The 17239-nt window shown below is 48.9% G+C and overlaps 2 protein-coding genes across 2 annotated transcripts; both read right to left on the reverse strand.

Moving 5' to 3' along the window:
* Positions 1 to 28: 28 nt before the first annotated feature.
* On the reverse strand, positions 29 to 9851 carry TMEM235 (transmembrane protein 235). Its single transcript, XM_079965705.1, has 4 exons — positions 8605 to 9851; positions 5163 to 5243; positions 3200 to 3337; positions 29 to 994 (listed from the first exon to the last, which is right to left on the reverse strand). The coding sequence occupies exons 1-4, from the start codon at positions 8825 to 8827 to the stop codon at positions 762 to 764; spliced, it is 675 nt and encodes a 224-aa protein (XP_079821831.1). The 5' UTR covers positions 8828 to 9851; the 3' UTR covers positions 29 to 761.
* A 1926-nt stretch (positions 9852 to 11777) lies between these two features.
* Positions 11778 to 17201, reverse strand: BIRC5 (baculoviral IAP repeat containing 5). The gene is made up of 4 exons (XM_079965720.1): positions 17037 to 17201; positions 15607 to 15716; positions 13112 to 13229; positions 11778 to 12608 (listed from the first exon to the last, which is right to left on the reverse strand). Exons 1-4 carry the CDS (start codon positions 17163 to 17165, stop codon positions 12525 to 12527), a joined length of 441 nt encoding a protein of 146 aa, XP_079821846.1. The 5' UTR covers positions 17166 to 17201; the 3' UTR covers positions 11778 to 12524.
* Positions 17202 to 17239: the final 38 nt, after the last annotated feature.

The raw sequence follows: 17239 nt of genomic DNA on the forward strand, positions 1-17239 counted from the left end.
AGCTTGCTTTTTTATTTTTCCTCCTCCCTCCCATTCCCTTTTTCCTTGTATGCCACGTCTTTTCGATTATAACCCTGCCTTACGACTGATTTCTGTAAGCTGCTCTGGGAGCATTTTTCCAGCTGTAGAAGGGTAGAAATCCTTTGACTAAATAAATGGCATCTCTTCCTACCGGAGCCCTTTTTAATTCAAGAGGCCCCAGATGCATCGAGGAGGACAAGCAGATGGGCATGCTTGGAAGGGAAGCAGCATCAGCTATGCATATCAAGAAACAGGGAGAAGGAGCCGTGGATCCTTCAGTTGTTGAGTTAGGACAGGGATGGGGAGCTAGTCCAGATGTTGCAGGACTACAACTCCCATCACCCCAGGCCCACTGGCCAGGCTGACTGGGGCTGATGGAAACTGGAGTCCAGAAACATCTGCATGGGTCACACAGGCCTCCTACCCTTGGGTGAGGAACAAGGCCCTAGCAGTTTCTCTTCCTCAGCTCTGCTTGCACACCAAGAGTTGAGTAATGAACCCAGCATGTAAGGATGGCAAGCACTGTACCTTATCGATGGGGGTCCCTCGCCCCTTCCAGATGCATCCCTCAGCCTGGCACACCCACAAGCAGATCTTTGTAACACCTTGCGGTCCATGCAGGTTACGTGTTGTGGCGGCACAACAAGAGGGGGATCGGCAGCGGTGGAATTTTCACCCCAAGAAGGCCAATGGAGCAGAGTAGGGTTATGTCACAGCCCTGACAATGCCCGGCTTCTGCATCAGATGAGCACCGCACAGGCATCTGGCTTCAGGCGGAGCCCCCGAGCGGCCAGGAGAAGCAGGATGCCGGCCAACCCCTCGGTGCCGAAAGAGAGCCAGGCAAGGGCCAGGGACCAGCCAAAGGCGATGTGGACGTGCTCGAAGCGCTGCTGGTCAAACATGCGCACTGTCTCGGCGAAGGCTGCGCTGGAGTAGCAGATGTAGGTGCAGGTTCCCGACAGGGTCAGCAGTGCTGGCGGGAGGGGGAAAGGGGATGGGTCAGTGCCAGTCCTGTAGCAGACACTGCCAACGACCAGGGCTCATGCCATGCTGCTCCTAACCATGATAACTCAAAGGAGCATCCCAGTACGTTTCCAAGCACAATTCAAAGTGTTGGTGCTGACCTTTAAAGCCCTAAACAGCCTCGGTCCAGTATACCTGAAGGAGCGTCTCCCCCTCCATCGTTCTGCCCGGACACTGAGGTCCAGCGCCGAGGGCCTTCTGGTGGTTCCCTCGCTGTGAGAAGCCACGTTACAGAGAACCAGGCAGAGGGCCTTCTCGGTAGTGGCACCCACCCTGTGGAACGCCCTCCCACCAGATGTCAAAGAGAAAAATAACTACCAAACTTTTAGAAGACATCTTAAGGCAGCCCTGTTTAGGGAAGCTTTTAATGTTTAATAGGTTATTGTATTTTAGTGTTTTGTTGGAAGCCACCCAGAGTGGCTGGGGAAACCCAGCCAGATGGGCAGGGTATAAATAAATAAATTATTATTATTATTATTATTATTATTATTATTATTATTATTAGTCAGAGGCAGTGGGGAAAATATTATTGTTGTAAATCATCATCACAATTAAAATAGCTGGATTTATTCATATGATGGATGCTCCGAATAATATTGAATGATACAGTATTCTCATGTTTTTTTCAGTGGGGTGGGACTGAATCTACATGCAGATTTGGCTCGTTAACCTGGGAAGGTAGCCCTAATAATAATATTATTTATTATTTATACACCATCCACCTGGCTGGGCTTCCCCAGCCACTCTGGGTGGCTCCCAACAGAATATTAAAAAGAGAATAAAACACCAAACATAAAAAAACTTCCCCAAGCAGGGTTGCCTTCAGATGTCTTCTAAAAGTCAGATAGTTTTTTATTTCCTTGACATCTGGTGGGACGGTGTTCCACAGGACAGGCCCCACTACCAAGAAGGCCCCTCTAGGAGAAGGATAACTCTTGATGCTAAACCTCTGCTGCTTTCACATCACCTGACCCTTTTAATGGGAGAGGCCAGTGGCTGCATCTGGGACACCCTCATTTGTCCTACCACTGGGCTAGGGTTCCCCAACCTCCACATGTCTTGTAAGACAGAGCTGTGTTAACAATAAAACATCATCAGGAATCCAGTCTGCAGTCAGTTCTCGAACAAGTGGCATGAAGGATAGCAAGCAGAGATTAGCTTTTGTATCTACTTGACCGCCAAACCACCCATGCCCACATGGAGCCTGCAAGGAGAGCGGTTCCACCAGCCAAAGAACTTGTCCCAGTGTAAGTCAGCTTGGATCAAGTGCTAATCCCTGGCGCTTGCAAAGAAGAGATGAAGAACCTGTGGCCCTCCAGGTGTGCTTGGACTTCAGTTCCCATCTTAGTGCCTGGGGGCTGGCAAGAGTTGGAAACCAACAGGTGTTAGAATTCCTGCTCCGTGATTGCAGTCATGGGATTGTTGTCCATCACATGACGGTATATGTTTTGACTCCACAGAGTAGGAAGTGACGGAGACAGGATGTTTGTGTTACTGTGTTCCGTGAAGTGGGACTATTGTCCTTTGTTCTTTTTCTCTTTGCTGTTTGATGCTAGAGAGAGAGGGAGCCACGTTGCAGTGCTCTGTGTGTGTTTATATGTAAATAAAGTAATTAGCCAAAACGCTGAGTTGCTGAGGTCTGTTACGCATGATGCGCAAACTCTGCGGATCCCTAATGTGCCGGTGTTGGTTGGCATTGGTCACTGTGATGTTCGGGCTGAAGAAAGCTTTTGAAGCTCCCAAACAATCGACCAGGAGGGAGAGAACATGCCAGCCGGGCATGTGTCTCTGCCAGGGTCCTACTCAAGTGTAGGCTGAGCTCCTAGCATCAGGTCCCCCCATCCCTTCTGCAAAGGATTCTGGGAGGCCTACTTTTTCTGCCTTCAAGGAAGGGGAAAGGCGGTGATGACAGGTCAGGAGTCAATGATGAGACAATATGTGGTTCCCGTGGCACCAAGACCACAGCACACTCGTTTGCACCTTGGTCTCCCCAAGGGGCAGCTGTGACCTGATGGCACTAAGACAGAATCTGCTAAGTATTCCCTGAGAGCAAGTGTTTAAGGACATTTTGCCATGTTGTGGGGGGCGGGAAGAGAGAGACTGATAAAGAAAGAAAACCTGGTCCCCCCCCCCCCAAAGACATAGCTTCACTCACCACCCAGCAGAAAATAGCAGCCTGTGAAGAGCAAAAGCCTGGAGCTCTGGACCAAGGAACCGATGACCCCACAGATCCAGCCAAAGACGATCAAGACGAGGCTGAGAGGCAGCAGGACCACAAAGGCTCGATGCATGGCTGGCAGAGAGACAGAAGAGGGGGACATCCAGTGGAGAGGGAAAGCAGGGTGGGGTATTGGAGGATAGGTGACTGCAGCTTTACAGATGACCCCAGAGGTCACTGGGTCCAACCACTGGGCAATCCAGGAACCCTAGTGCTACAGCATCCCTGATAGGTGGTCATCCAGCTTCTGCTTTTTAAAAGCCTCTGAGGAAGGAGAGCCCCCCCCCACCTTTCTGTTTCCTCCCCGTGACATTTTATTTCAAGAAACAAATCGCCCTGCTCGCACCTCCAAAACAGTGCTCGTCTTCAACCATAATCTGATTTACAGAAGGGCCTCCAGCGGTAAAGGCTGGGCTCACACTCCCGCTTACTGTGCATCTACTGCTTTTCCCGTGCTGGGTATTTAATCCATGTTCACACATTATCTAAAACAGGCATTAATCCTGTTATAAAACAGCACTGTCGGATGCAGCTGTTTCTCAAACCAGCTTCACACAGATTAAAGTCCTTAAAGGTAAAGGTAAAGGGACCCCTGACAATTAGGTCTAGTTGTGGCCGACTCTGGGGTTGCAGTGCTCATCTCGCTTTATTGGCCGAGAGAGCCGGCATACAGCTTCCGGATCATGTGGCCAGCATGACTAAGCCGCTTCTGGCGAACCAGAGCAGCACATGGAAATGCCGTTTACCTTCCAGCCGGAGTGGTACCTATTTATCTACTTGCTCTTTGACGTGCTTTCAAACTGCTAGGTTGGCAGGAGCAGGGACCAACTGTGCCTAATTGGTCTATGGCCAAGGTGTGGACACTTTTGCCTAGGGTAAAGACGAAGGGGAGGGGGGACCAGCTTCACTGACCACTAAGGTGGGAAAGTGAACACACTCTGAAACTCAACACCAGTGGTGCAACTCGAGGTGCCCCCAAATGACCACTCTTAAGAGTGGCAGATGAGGGCAGCAAACAGGCCCATCACCAGCACCTGGGGCTCATCCTGGCCACCACACTATCCTTTCTTTCTTGCTGCTGCTGCTACTTTTTAAAAACATTTTATAGCCAGGGGTTAGCTGACCAGGCATGTACAGGGTTACAGATACTAATTTTATTATTTGTTTTCTGTAAAAAAAAATGTGATCCATTTCTACCACAAAACGGGATTTATTCCCACTTAAATGTGTTCAGCAAATGCAAGCTCTGTATCATCCCTGTAGTCAAGATGGTCCTATGATCCAAGTGAGTTTAAAATGTGAAGCTGTATATGCTCAGAGTGTATTTTCTTAAATTGGAGTTGGAGAATGTTTGCATTCCTTTTTAATTTGTTTGCTTTGCTCTAACATGGAGCAGTTGTAGAGCATGGAATAGTGATGGGAACAGAGAATATAAAGGTTGATTTTGTGCTTCATGACTGAACCCTGTTGGATCGGGCAAAAAGGCCTTCTAGTCCCAGTATCCTGTTCTCACTGTGGATAAGCAGATGCTTATGAGAAGGCCACGAGTGCAACAGGGCACTTACCACTTGTGATTCCCAGCAGCTGGGTTTTCAGAGGAATATGGCCTTTGGCAGATTGGACGGAACATTGCCATCATAGCTAGTGACCATTAGCAGCCTTTGTCTAATCCTCTTTAAAGCTGTCTGATTTGGTGGCCATCCCTACATCAGTCAATGTGGTAATGCACACACAACCATCTAAAAGGGTCCCCCCTATAGCCACGAAGCCCAGGGTCCAAAATTACCCAACTTCATCACGCCACCCCCATCCCAAGAACACACTTCCAAACTCCATCTTGCTATACAGAAATTCTCACCACCATCCAAAAGGCTGAGCCCACATTAGGCTGCCTACTCACATATAAGATGCTGGAGCGATGCAGGAACTTCCCAACTCTCTGTGCCGAATGGGTCTATCAGAGGCGTGCAGGCGTTCTGCCCTGGGGGGAAGTGACAAGGAGAGGAACAGCATCAAGGGATGATCAGAGATCCAGCCACAGAGTTTGCCATTCCAAAATGCTGCCTCCCACCTTCAGCAGTGCTAACCTAGACAGGAAATTTTACATCTCCAACACATAATATATCTGGGACCTTGAACAGACAAGAGAGGTGGAGCTAACTGAGTTGAGGTTGATTACCATGGGACTCCTCTTATTAAGCCCAGAGCCTTTATTGTTAATAAGATGGGGTGGTGGCTGGTGGTGGTGGCACAGTGGTGGCTGGTGCCCATTGACATGGGTGGGGTGGTAGGCCACGAGATTAACAGTAGATGGAGCCCGAGCCAATGACAAAATCAACTACCGTATTTTTCGCTCCATAAGACGCACCCGACCATAAGACACACCTAGTTTTTAGAGGGGGAAAGCAAGAAAAAATATATTCTGCCCAGAGCATGTAAGCGGCTCTCGCTTTTCTTGCTTTAAACCCTTCCGTCCCTCCTCCCGCTTCGCTGAGAAGCCAGCAGAGCAAGCTTTGCAGCTCTCGCTGAAGCCAGCAGAGCAAGAGCGATAGCTGCGCAGCACCTCTTATTCTGCTGGCTTCCCAGCAAAGCGGGATAAGGGATGAAAGGGAGCTCTTACAAGGGAGCGTTGAGCAGAGCCTGGCAGCAGCTCTTGCTGACTTTTCCAGGAGGTGTGGGAAGGGACAGAGGGCAGCCCGTCAGTCCCTTCTCCCTTCTCGGGGGAAAAGCCCCCAAAAGCTGCACACACGCTCCGTGCAGCTCTTTAAAGGGAGCACTGAGCAGAGCCTCCTGCCTGCATTCGCTCCATAAGACGCACACACATTTCCCCTTACTTTTTAGGAGGGAAAAGGTGCGTCTTATGGAGCAAAAAATACGGTAATTCTAGTTTTCGCCCCATCCTCTTTCCTGCTGAGTTCTCCAAGGGCAATGTAGATGGAGGAGGAGGAGGAAGCTGAAAGCCAGTACCATCCCCTGGACTGCCTGTAAGTAAAAAAGCCAAGGCAGGTGTGGCGCTGTCTGGGGGAAGTTGGTGGGGCAGGGCCCCATTTGCCGTAAAGGACCAGTCTCCACTGGGTGAGCAAATCAAAGCAGCTGGCCGACCTGCCTCACACTCATTTCTCCCTATGACATTGCAACAGCAGCTCCTTCATTCCCCTCTCTGTTTTGTATCCATCCAAGGTACCTGAATTATCACTTTTTGGCAATGGAGGAGTAAGACCTTGGGCTAGGAAGTGCACTCTTCAGGTGTGGGGTGGAACTAGCAACTTGAAAATTTCTGAAGGTCTTCGCACAGCACATAATTATTTTTCTGCCTGTTTAAGTAATTGCAATGTGTTTTGCTGTGTGGTTTTTAATTTTAATTGTTTTTTTAAAAAAATATTGCTTCTTCTATGTCTATGAGTTCAGGTTGCAATACAATAAAATGCCTACAGTATAAGAAAAAGAGGCAATAAAGATGCAGTCAAAGACCAGTTTGAATGGGCCACCTGAATGAATCTCACGGACCATTGTTTGGGAGCCCTCACTCTAAAGGCCTGGGGGACTTTCAACCTTCTCTTTCCTCCCAATAGGGCAAACTGGTGTTCACGCACAGCAGAGGATTCCCAAAAGGTTCCAAAATCCCAGAACGAAACAGCTTGAGAATGACAGCAATTGAACTTCACAGAGAGGAAAATTCCAACCTCAGCTGTATGGTTGCAAATGTACTTCTGGACTGTTGCTATTTGTGGGTCGGATTCAAATCACATGCTAACCCATTCAGCCTGTGCAATTTAAGGGCAAATCAACACCATACATTTAAAGCACATGGCACACACACACACACACACACCTTCGCAAGAATCCCACAAACTTTACATTCCCCCCAAGAAGCCACAATTCCCAGCTCCATTAACGAACGATAGTTCCCGCAAAACTGACCTTTTGCGACAAGGAAAGTGGGGGGGGGGGGGTAGGACACATTGGAACATGGGAGTAGCCAGGATTTATTGGGCGGGGGGGAACGGGCTTTATGTAGCGGAGGGCAAGAACCGAGTTATCAGCGATGCAGTTGGTCAGTTAGTTAAGTATTCTTATTTATTTACTTGATTTGGGGGAGGGCAGCTGCCCCGCCCCCCGGCTACGTCCATGCACTGGAAAATGTGGAATAACAACGGCTTGATTCAAGGACTCCCGCAAAACAAATCAGGATGGCTGTTCGGTAAACAGGTGGCATGGGAGCGACCTCCGAGAGAGCACAGCTCAGATGACAGCAGCTGGCTCTACTCCGCCCGCCCCCGGCTGTGATTTCTTTAGCAGGGGGCATATCCACATGAGCCCAGAGGTGCATCAACACCCAGGGGTGTCAGAACTCCTGATGGGCGCCAGGGCGTGAAAGCGAACATTCGATGCGTCCCTCTGACATTTCATATCTTTGATGGAAGTTCAATCGGGTCTCTCTTCTGAGCTGAAGAAAGCGCTGCCTCTGCTTCCCCCTCCCCTTTCCTCCTCTCTGACACCCCAGCCCTCCTTTCTCGCCAGGAGGGCGGATTCTTGGCTGCAATCCAGTTCTTTCCTTCTTTAATCTCTTCCCCCACCCTCACCCCTCGGCCCCAGCACAGAAAGTTATAAATGCGCGGAAATCCGTGGAGGTTAAAGCACCACCGGGATGGCTGAAATTCTTCGATTGCCAGCAAAAGGGGATGGAACAATTCCAGCTCGCCTTCACCTTATACCAGGATACTGCGATTATGAGGCACCGGGATCCCTTCTCCCCACCCCCAAATGTATACACAAACCAGGGAGTACAGCTAGTTGCGTCGGGATAGCCCAGGTGGGTAGGAGAGCAGGGGCTTGGGAAAGGGCAGTCAGAGCTCCTGCTTTGCATGCAGATGGTCCCAGGATCAATCCACTGCATCTCCAGGGACGACGGTGAGAGAACTCCGTGAGAAAACCTCGAGAGCTGCTGCCGGCCAGTGTTGGCAATACTGACCTAGACGGACTAGTAATGCAGCGTCCTATCTGCCTAAACAAACGGGTGAAGCAGAATTAAGACGTCCCCAGGACGCAGAGACTGGAGCAGGGCAGAGGAATGCCGGCTGCCACAACTACTCACCACCAAGTGATTCATCTTGTGACCCGACGGCGATTCCTCTGTTAGCAGAAAGTTTTTTCACGACTACTGAAACCGGCAGATCCAAGCCTAAGCTCGTGTATATGTTTTTGTGTGGGGGGGGGGGGGGCGCTCGACCCCCGGCGCGATCCACTTTGGATCCCAGAAAGAGCGCCCTCAGTGCCGAGGGAAGCGCGGGCTGCTCCCGTCGCGAACCCGAGGAAAGAAGGCGCGCGCGGCGCAGCCCTACCTTCGCAGAGGCGCCAGAGTCCGGAGTGGGAACTCAGCTGCTCGGCGTCCCAAGCGCTGCTGTTGGCCGAGTCCACGCTCACCAGGTACCAGTAATCGGTGCCCAGGGCCGCGGCCAAGAAGCCGAAGCTGAAGAGCCCGCTGAGCGCCGCGCCCAGGCAGAGCGCGCCGGGAGGCACCACCGCCAGGGCCCGGCGGCGGCAGCCGCAGCACCTCGCCACCATCCCGCCGCCAGACTTGCTCGCACAGGCACGGCCGCCCGCCGCCGCCGCCGCCGCTGCTGCTGCTGCCTCTGGCGGCGGACACGTGGAGAGAAACAGCGGCAGCCGAGCGGGAGACTCTCCCTTTCTCACTGCAACGCTCCCGGGAGGGGGCGAGGGAGAGAGTCAGGTGGAAACGCGCGCGCGCCCCCCAAGCCGCATCTTCGCGGGGGTTGGGGGCGAAGCCGCCGGGTATTTGCGCCCCAAATTGGGGCGACCGCAAAAAGCCACCCTGCCAGCAGCAAGCTTCAAGGTCAAAGGCTCCCTTCGAGGAAGCTGCGATCCGCTTTCCAATTAAGTCCCCCCCCCCCACACACACCCCAGCTCAGTTCAGTGGGAGGTGGATTCCCCGGGTCTCTTGTCCCTTAGAGGGCGCCTCTCATCATCCCGCCATTCAGAGAGCAGGGAGGGCGCCTCTCAGGAGACTTTCCCCCGCGTTTGCTTTCCCGCCCAGGAAAGCGCGCGCGGCCCCGGCTGGATCTGCAACTCTTCTGGTGAGCGAGGTTTAAACCAGAGGCAGGCGCTCCTTCTTGGACGGATGCCTGGAAGAAAAAGACCCCGCGGTCTCTTCCTTTCCTTCCCCTGCAGAGACCAGCCATGTCCCTCAGCCGAGCCCGCCTTGCTTCTCAAAAGAGCCGGTCTACTACAGTTCGTGGCTGCATGGGAGAGCGCTGCTTTCCTTGCAAAAGGCCCCCAGGTTGAGTCGCCGGCACCTCCAGCTAGGAGAGGATGGGAGAGCAGCTGCTAGTGGGTGTAGGCAATACTGGTCTAGATGGACTAATGGCCCTACTCCTATGGTTCCCTGCCCCCCCCCCCCGCCTCAGGAGCCCCCAGCTAGAGTGGATTTCAGAATGAAAGAGGCAAGCCGCAGTGCTTAAAAAGGTGCTGCTTGTTACTCCTTTGGTTTTTTGCCTGCCCTTCTGCCAGGGCACCAGAGAAGGCCTTCCCCCTCCATTCCTAGGCACTCACAACAAGGCTGTGAGGTAGGCTGAAGCAGGCTGAGTGACTGGCGAGCTTCATGGCTAACATAAATGAGAACCTGCAACCAACACAGCACTCTCATATAAGAGCCAGGCTTGTAGCTGGGTGTTGAAAACAATGCCTAGACAGAGCTCTGATAGTAAATCAAAATAATAAGAGAGAGACAGCTGGGTAAAGAGCTTTTGATGAGTATGAGGGTTTTTTTGTACAGCAGGTGGGGTTAGTAAGCGACAATGCCATCACTTTTGGAGTTAACACAGAATGTGAAGACGTTGGATGATGTTAAGTGACCTAGTGGTAAGCTTTATGTTCGGTAACAATTTTTTATTTTAAATTGTTAATTCTTGAACTGTCAGTTAAGGTGTTGTTGGCATCCATCTCTCTCTAGAGACAATGGAGTCACAAGCCTGGGCAGTGTGTATGGAGGTCCTGGGCTGTCCAGACAACAAAACCTCCCCACCCTCTCTAATGTAGTCCAAAGGAAAACAGAACAATACATTTGGCACCAGCTTGCCTGCCAGTGTTGCTAGAAGGAGACATGCAAGGCACCATACAACCGCCCTAGGGAAGACACTCCGAATTTGTGTAGGGTTTACTCCTTAGCCCACAGGTTTTCAACCTTTTTGGGTCCACAGCTCCCTTGACCAACTGCATTCTTTCTGCGGCACCTGTGGGGCTCAGGAGCCCAGTTATATCACCCCTTGCCTGCAGAGCCAGCAGCCCCTCACCCCTTTTTGAACACCCTCCTTGTGGTGTTCTCTCAGCCTTCTCTCTTCTCCTTGGGAGTCCTCTGGGCAGCCGCAGCTGCTGCCTCTGGTCTCTGAGCTGCACCCCCTGTCCCAAAGAGAGGCGCATCCTCACACTGCCCCACAGGGGACTGGGAAGCACCCCATGGCCAGCTCCCGAGGCACCATTCGCTTGGGGAGCTTGAAGCCAGGGCTGCTGCAACAAACAGCTGTGCGAGTCTTTGGGAAGCAGAGATGCAAGGGCATCAGAGGAAGAAGGTAAGGTAAGGTAAGATGCGAACCAAAACACCTCAAAACTATTTACTTTTAAAATATATATACAGTGGTGCCCCGCAAGACGAACGCCTCGCAAGACGGAAAACCCGCTAGACGAAAGGGTTTTCCGTTTTGGAGGCGCTTCGCAAAACAAATTTCCCTATGGGCTTGCTTCGCAAGACGAAAATGTCTTGCGAGTTCCTGCGGGGTTTCCCCCCCCCCCTTTTCCTAAGCCCTAAACCGCTTATCAGCTGATCTGCTGATAAGCCGCTTATCAGCTGATCCGCTAAAAGCCGCTAAACCGCTAATAGCGCTAATCCGCTAAGCTGTCAATGGGCTTGCTTTGCAAGACGAAAAAACCGCTATACGAAGAGCCTCACGGAACAGATTAATTTCGTCTTGCGAGGCACCACTGTATATATTTTTGATTTCAGGAGACTTTTGAAGGACTATAGATAGTGACTGCTGGACAAATTCATATGTATGCAATACATGTAATATGCAATGTATTGGATCCATTAGTATGAAGATTCCAATTTAAGTGCAAATCGTTCTCTTTTTTTCAGTTATGTTTGTGCATAAAAATCATGTTACAAGTAAAAACAGAACAAGGTGTGCATGGCAAAGGAGAAGTGCACATCACACTTTGTTTCTTGAAAACACAGACTTTATTTTTCTGTATTAAAATTGTTATGGATTTTGTAATTTTATATATGTAACATAAGATTATAATCACAGCATTTTTTGTGTAGTTCATTCTTGTGCCTATGGGGGAATAAGTGCAAATGAATAAAAAAACACCAGTAGGACTGTACTGCACATCCTTTTTAGGCACCTTCCCTGTCATGACCATTTTGAGTTAAAACTACCAGATTTGCATACCATATATTTGGTACTCCCTGCCCCCGCCTCATCCTAATAATTCACAGTAATGATGTTTTCACTGAGCTTTTTAATATGACATTAACATTACTATGACATTCCAGTTAAATTAGACTACCTTAGTGAATCTATATATTTGGCATTATTGTCCTAATGTGCAGGATAACCCACAGAAATCAGTGGAGAGCTGCAGATATCTTCATTCAGCCCTTAAGTGCAACTTGACCAGAGCCACAGGTGTGAATGCAGGAACGCAGTCGAGAGGCCTTTTAGGTCTTGTCCAAGTTCCAAACAGCCCTGCCTCAGGAGCTACCACAGCATAGTACCGTGATCCTAACCATATTAGGGAAGACACACTTGGGACTTGCTTATGAGTAAACAGACAGAGGTTGATGGGCTTTTTCTCGTTGTAATGCACCCCCCCCCAATAAAAAACACCCCAGAAATTTTGTTCAGTGGCTGTTGGAACAGAACAAGGGTGGGTGTTTGAAGAGAAAAAGATAGTTGGACTGCTGCTGCTGGGTGTAAGAAGTCCGCCGAGGAGCTGAAATTGAGCATTTAGGGTCAGTTTGTTTTGTTCATATACAGCAGTTGCAAAGAGAAGGTATTTTGTAAACATCGGGGAATGCCTCCCCTCCCCTCCACTGGCAGACTGCAAACCAACGTTTCACTTTCTATTCATATTACATGTTTTGCTAGAGGAAGAGAGGCAAATGTTTACTTCACCAGAAAATTAAAGGGACTGATTGGCATGTTTAAGCCTCTTTGTATTCAATGGAGATAGTACACTGGGAACATTACATACGCAACAATTCAATTGCATTCTGTGTCTTCTCAGCACGTTTTTCCAAGTCGTTAATTTTCTGGTTAATTTCCTTTCTCTAGGAGAAAAACAGAAAGGAACTCCTGTTAGTAACTAATGAAAAGGAAAGTGTTTGAACTGTAAAGTGGAATACAAGAGGAGGGCTTTGCTGCAGGTAGGGATGGGCAGTGGCTATTCACTTTGAGAAGCAAGCAGGAAAACCATACAACAGAAGGGAAAGCCAAACTGATCTCACAGTTGCAGCCAAACCAGTGAAGAACACTATCTTCAAATCAAGGCGGTTCTATGGGCAAGAGACTATGTATGATCTGGTGTGGAGGAGGGTGGGGTTCTAAATGACCATTTTGAAACTGTAGGGCTATGTTTCCCAAACTTGAGTCCCCAGCTGTTTTTGGACTACAGTCCCCTTATTCCCTGACGCCTGGTCCTGCTAGCTAGGGATGGTGGAAGTTTTAGTCCAAAAACAGCTGGAGACCCAATTTTGGGAAACACTGTTGTAGGGAGAACAAGAGGGCAGGAAAAGCTAGACTACATTCACAGCTCCCTGCAAACCATACTTACGACCAAGGCCTTCATTCTCTCTTTGCAAAGTCTCATAAACTCTTGCAGTGTCAAGTCCTTAATATCTTTCTGGAGAGCCAGAAATGCACAGTTGGGAGAGTGTTTCCGGTGCTCTTCCCTAGAAAGAAGGACAAACTATATTAGCACAATGGTTCTCAAAGGATAAGGCAGACCTCTCTAGGGTTCAGAGTGAAGAGCTACTAAGAGATTAAAAACGTTTCACAAATCTTACAGGGATAAAGGTAGCATATGTGAGCCCAATATTTACATGGATTTAGAGGCTTTAACTCATGGGTAGGCAAACTAAGGCCTGGGTCCGCCCAATCGCCTTCTAAATCTGGTCTGCGGATGGTCTGGGAATCAGCATGCTTTTACATGAGTAGAATGTGCCCTTTTATTTGGAATGCATCTCTGGGTTATTTGTGGGGCCTGCCTGGTGTTTTTACATGAGTAGGATGTGCTTTTATTTAAAATGCATCTCTAGGTTATTTGTAGGGCATAGGAATTCATTCATTATTATTTTTTCAAAATATAGTCCAGCCCCCCACAAGGTCTGAGGGACAGTGGAACAGCCCCCTGCTGGAAAAGTTTGCTGACCCCTGCTTTAACTAGTACCTTGTATTGAGCCGGGAAAACAAAAGGGGGCCAATACAAATACTGAAACACTGAAGTAGGATGTTCATTAATAACCCACTAAGAACAAAAGGCAGGCCAGAACAGAGGGCACCAGCTGAAGCTTCTGAACCACCACCCAAAACAGTTTAATGTTATTAATAGAGGAGGGCCATGGCTCCACCTCTTCTGTGATTTCCCAATGCAGGGGAAATAATGGAACTGTTTTGGATTACTTTTTTTCTTCATGCCCTCTTTGCTGCTCATGCAAAATCGGGACTGCAGCTACTGAAACTGCCTTTCTCTTGAAGATGTTAAATGTTTACGCTGCTCAGTGCAATCGAGTTTAATGTCATGTGCCAGCTTTACATTCAGCAGTGGATTGCACAGCACCAGCTGGTCTTGTAGTAACTCCTGAAATAACATATCTGGTCTCCTGAATTAAAGTAGAATAGATGACAACCCTCCTCGCTCCCTAGGCTTTCCATCAAATTTTTGAATTGTTAAATTTTTCTGTGCAAATTAGGGCAATTTGTGTAGGAAAATTTTCTCGTGCCCTAGAGAGTAATCTAATCTAGCATGCTTCTTTTACAAAGGCAGAAACATTGAAAGTGTCAAGCTTCCCTAATATTTAGTTGCTATTGGCATCCATTCATTGTTACTAATGAAACAGAACCTTTTCCAAGGGGGGGTGGGCAATCAGTAGAAAATTTACTACCCCATCACTGGTCCAGTATAGGATGCTTGTTCTAAGTCTCTAGGTTAGGCCTGCTTCAAAGCAAATCACTTGCTGCCAATATGGACACAACTTTTTTCACAGTTTTAGCCTGTCTCTGTTCCTTTACCTAAGGGCAAGGTGTTATGCTGCTGTTTGTTTTTTTGTATGCGCAGGGCAGACATTTTATATTTGGAAGTAGATAATATAAATTTTGGGGGAGGTTGGGAAAGCGATCAAGCAAATTCATTTGTAGATGAAGCTCAGATAGCTATTTTTAGTGCCTTGATATGCACTTCAGAGGAAGGAGCTGGGTTTTAATAGTGGCATCTAAGTGAGAAACGACTTACATGGCCAGGAAGGTGGGGCTGCACTGGAGAGAACTGCTATGTGAGCCAGCAAAAGAACTGGGAGACGCTGCAAAGCCGATGAGAGACACATTTAGCTGTGTGCTGTACTGGAAGTTGGGGGTTTCCTGGTAACAGAATGGGGAAGCAAGATCTGTTGGGATATTAATGCTTTGAGACCCTCCACCTTATGCTTTGGTTTTTAAATAAATGTGTAAATAAAACCATGACTCCACTGATCTCATTCCAAGGAAACCTGGGTAAGCACTGGAACCCTTGGAGTGTCTCACTGCTCAAAGATTGGAGTGGCATGCATCACCAGACTCAGCTATGCAGGCAGTTTTCAGACACCACCTATCTTTGAGGCTAGTCAATAGAGAGCCCTTATTAGCATTACTGGCTTGCAGAGCAGCCAGGGGAATTTGGCCTGATTAGTGTTGTGCAATGTGGCATGAGGAACATGGAGCAGAATTAATATTCACTCTTTGCAAACGCAGTCCACACCATACTGCATAATCTAACCACCTGCTTAAATGTAGCCAGATGTTCAAAGATCAAGTAAACTAGATAAATGTAACCTGCCTATGACAAGTGGTCTCACTGGGTCTTAAGTAGCCATATTGGGCTTTTGGCAAAGGGAAAGATGAAAGATGTGGACAAACCATCTAAATTACTTGTACCCTATTTTAAGCTTGCAGATTTGCTTCCTTCATCCCAGTAGTATCTGTGAAACATCATGTTCTGTCTTGGTAAAATATGTCTATGCCAAGCACTTATTTGGAGGCACTGCAAGTCAGTAGATCCAACAACAAAATACTTACATAGGGTCATCATCTGGCTCCCATCCCTCCAGCTCCTTAAAACATATGAAGCACTGGGCGACGTCAGGTGCATTGTCACTAGGACAGTGAACAAATCCAGCTTCTGCCATCTGGGAAGAGAGAGGGGAGGAAAGTTGTTCAACAAGTGTACATTCAACAATCACACATCCAAAGAGTTAGGATGAGCAGTGAGGTAGGCAGGTTTGCTGCTGATACTAAATTGCTCAGGGTAGTTAAAACTAAAAGGGATTGTGAAGTCCAGTGGTACCTCTGGTTACGTACTTAAATTCGTTCTGGAGGTCCGTTTTTAACCCGAGGTACCACTTTAGCTGGACGCAGGTGGCGCTGTGGGTTAAAGCCTCAGCGCCTAGGACTTGCCGATCGAAAGGTCGGCGGTTCGAATCCCTGCGGCGGGGTGCGCTCCCGCTGCTCGGTCCCAGCGCCTGCCAACCTAGCAGTTCGAAAGCACCTCCGGGTGCAAGTAGATAAATAGGGACCGCTTACCAGCGGGAAGGTAAACGGCGTTTCCGTGTGCGGCTCTGGCTCGCCAGAGCAGCGATGTCACGCTGGCCACGTGACCCGGAAGTGTCTCCGGACAGCGCTGGCCCCTGGCTTCTTAAGTGAGATGGGCGCACAACCCCAGAGTCTGTCAAGACTGGCCCGTACGGGCAGGGGTACCTTTACCTTTTTACCACTTTAGCTAATGGGGCTTCCTGCTGCCGCTGTGTGATTTCTGTTCTCACCCTGAGGTAGAGTTCTTAACCCAAGGTACTACTTACGGGTTAGCGGAGTCTGTAACCAAAAGTGTTTATAACCCGAGGTGTTTGTAACCCAAGGTACCACTGTACTCCAAAAGGGTCTCCCCAAACTGAGTGAATAAGCAGCAAAGTGGGAAATGCAAATTCAGTTTAAGCAAGTGCACATTAGGGGCAAAAATTATATGTATTTCAAGGGGTCCAGAGTGGTAGTGACTGACCAGGAACAAGACCTTGGGTTGTAGAGGATAATCTGATGAAGGTGTTGACCCAGTGTGTGATAGCTGTGGAAAGACAAATGCCAAGCTAGGGATCATTAGGAAAATAAATCAAATTGAATGCAAAATAAATTTGTCAGTATCAAAATACTGTTTTACAAATTGATGGTGCAACCACACTTGGAATACTGTTTACAGTTCTGATGGTCTCACCTCAAAAAGGATACTGAACAGCTGGAAACAGTCCAAAAAAAGGGAAACCAAAATGATCAAGAAGGTGGAGCAACCTCCCTAATAGGGAAGGTCATTTTGGGGGATTTTTAGTTTAGCAGAGAAAAGGCAACCAAGAGGAGACATGATAGAAGTGTGTAAAATTATGCATGGAGTGCAGGAAGTAGATAAGGAGGAGGAAAAGTACATAGGAGGCAAGCTGGCTGAGGAGAAATGGGTCCCTCACCCGGTCTGGAGTGCATGAGCAGTCGGAGGCAAAGGGCCACTGGTCGAAAGTGGCGACTCGGTGCTCCTTCAGAAACTCCTCGAATCCTGGCCGCACTTGCGGACCCGCAGGAGCAGCTCCCGCCTCCATTCCTGCCACGTTCAAAACACCGCGGTCAGAACAACGGCCGAGCAAAGGATGACGGGAAATCGGCTGCTATTCGC

The sequence above is a fragment of the Podarcis cretensis genome (genome assembly GCF_951804945.1).
Source record: "Podarcis cretensis genome assembly, chromosome: 2".
NCBI classification, from domain to species: Eukaryota; Metazoa; Chordata; class Lepidosauria; order Squamata; family Lacertidae; genus Podarcis; species Podarcis cretensis.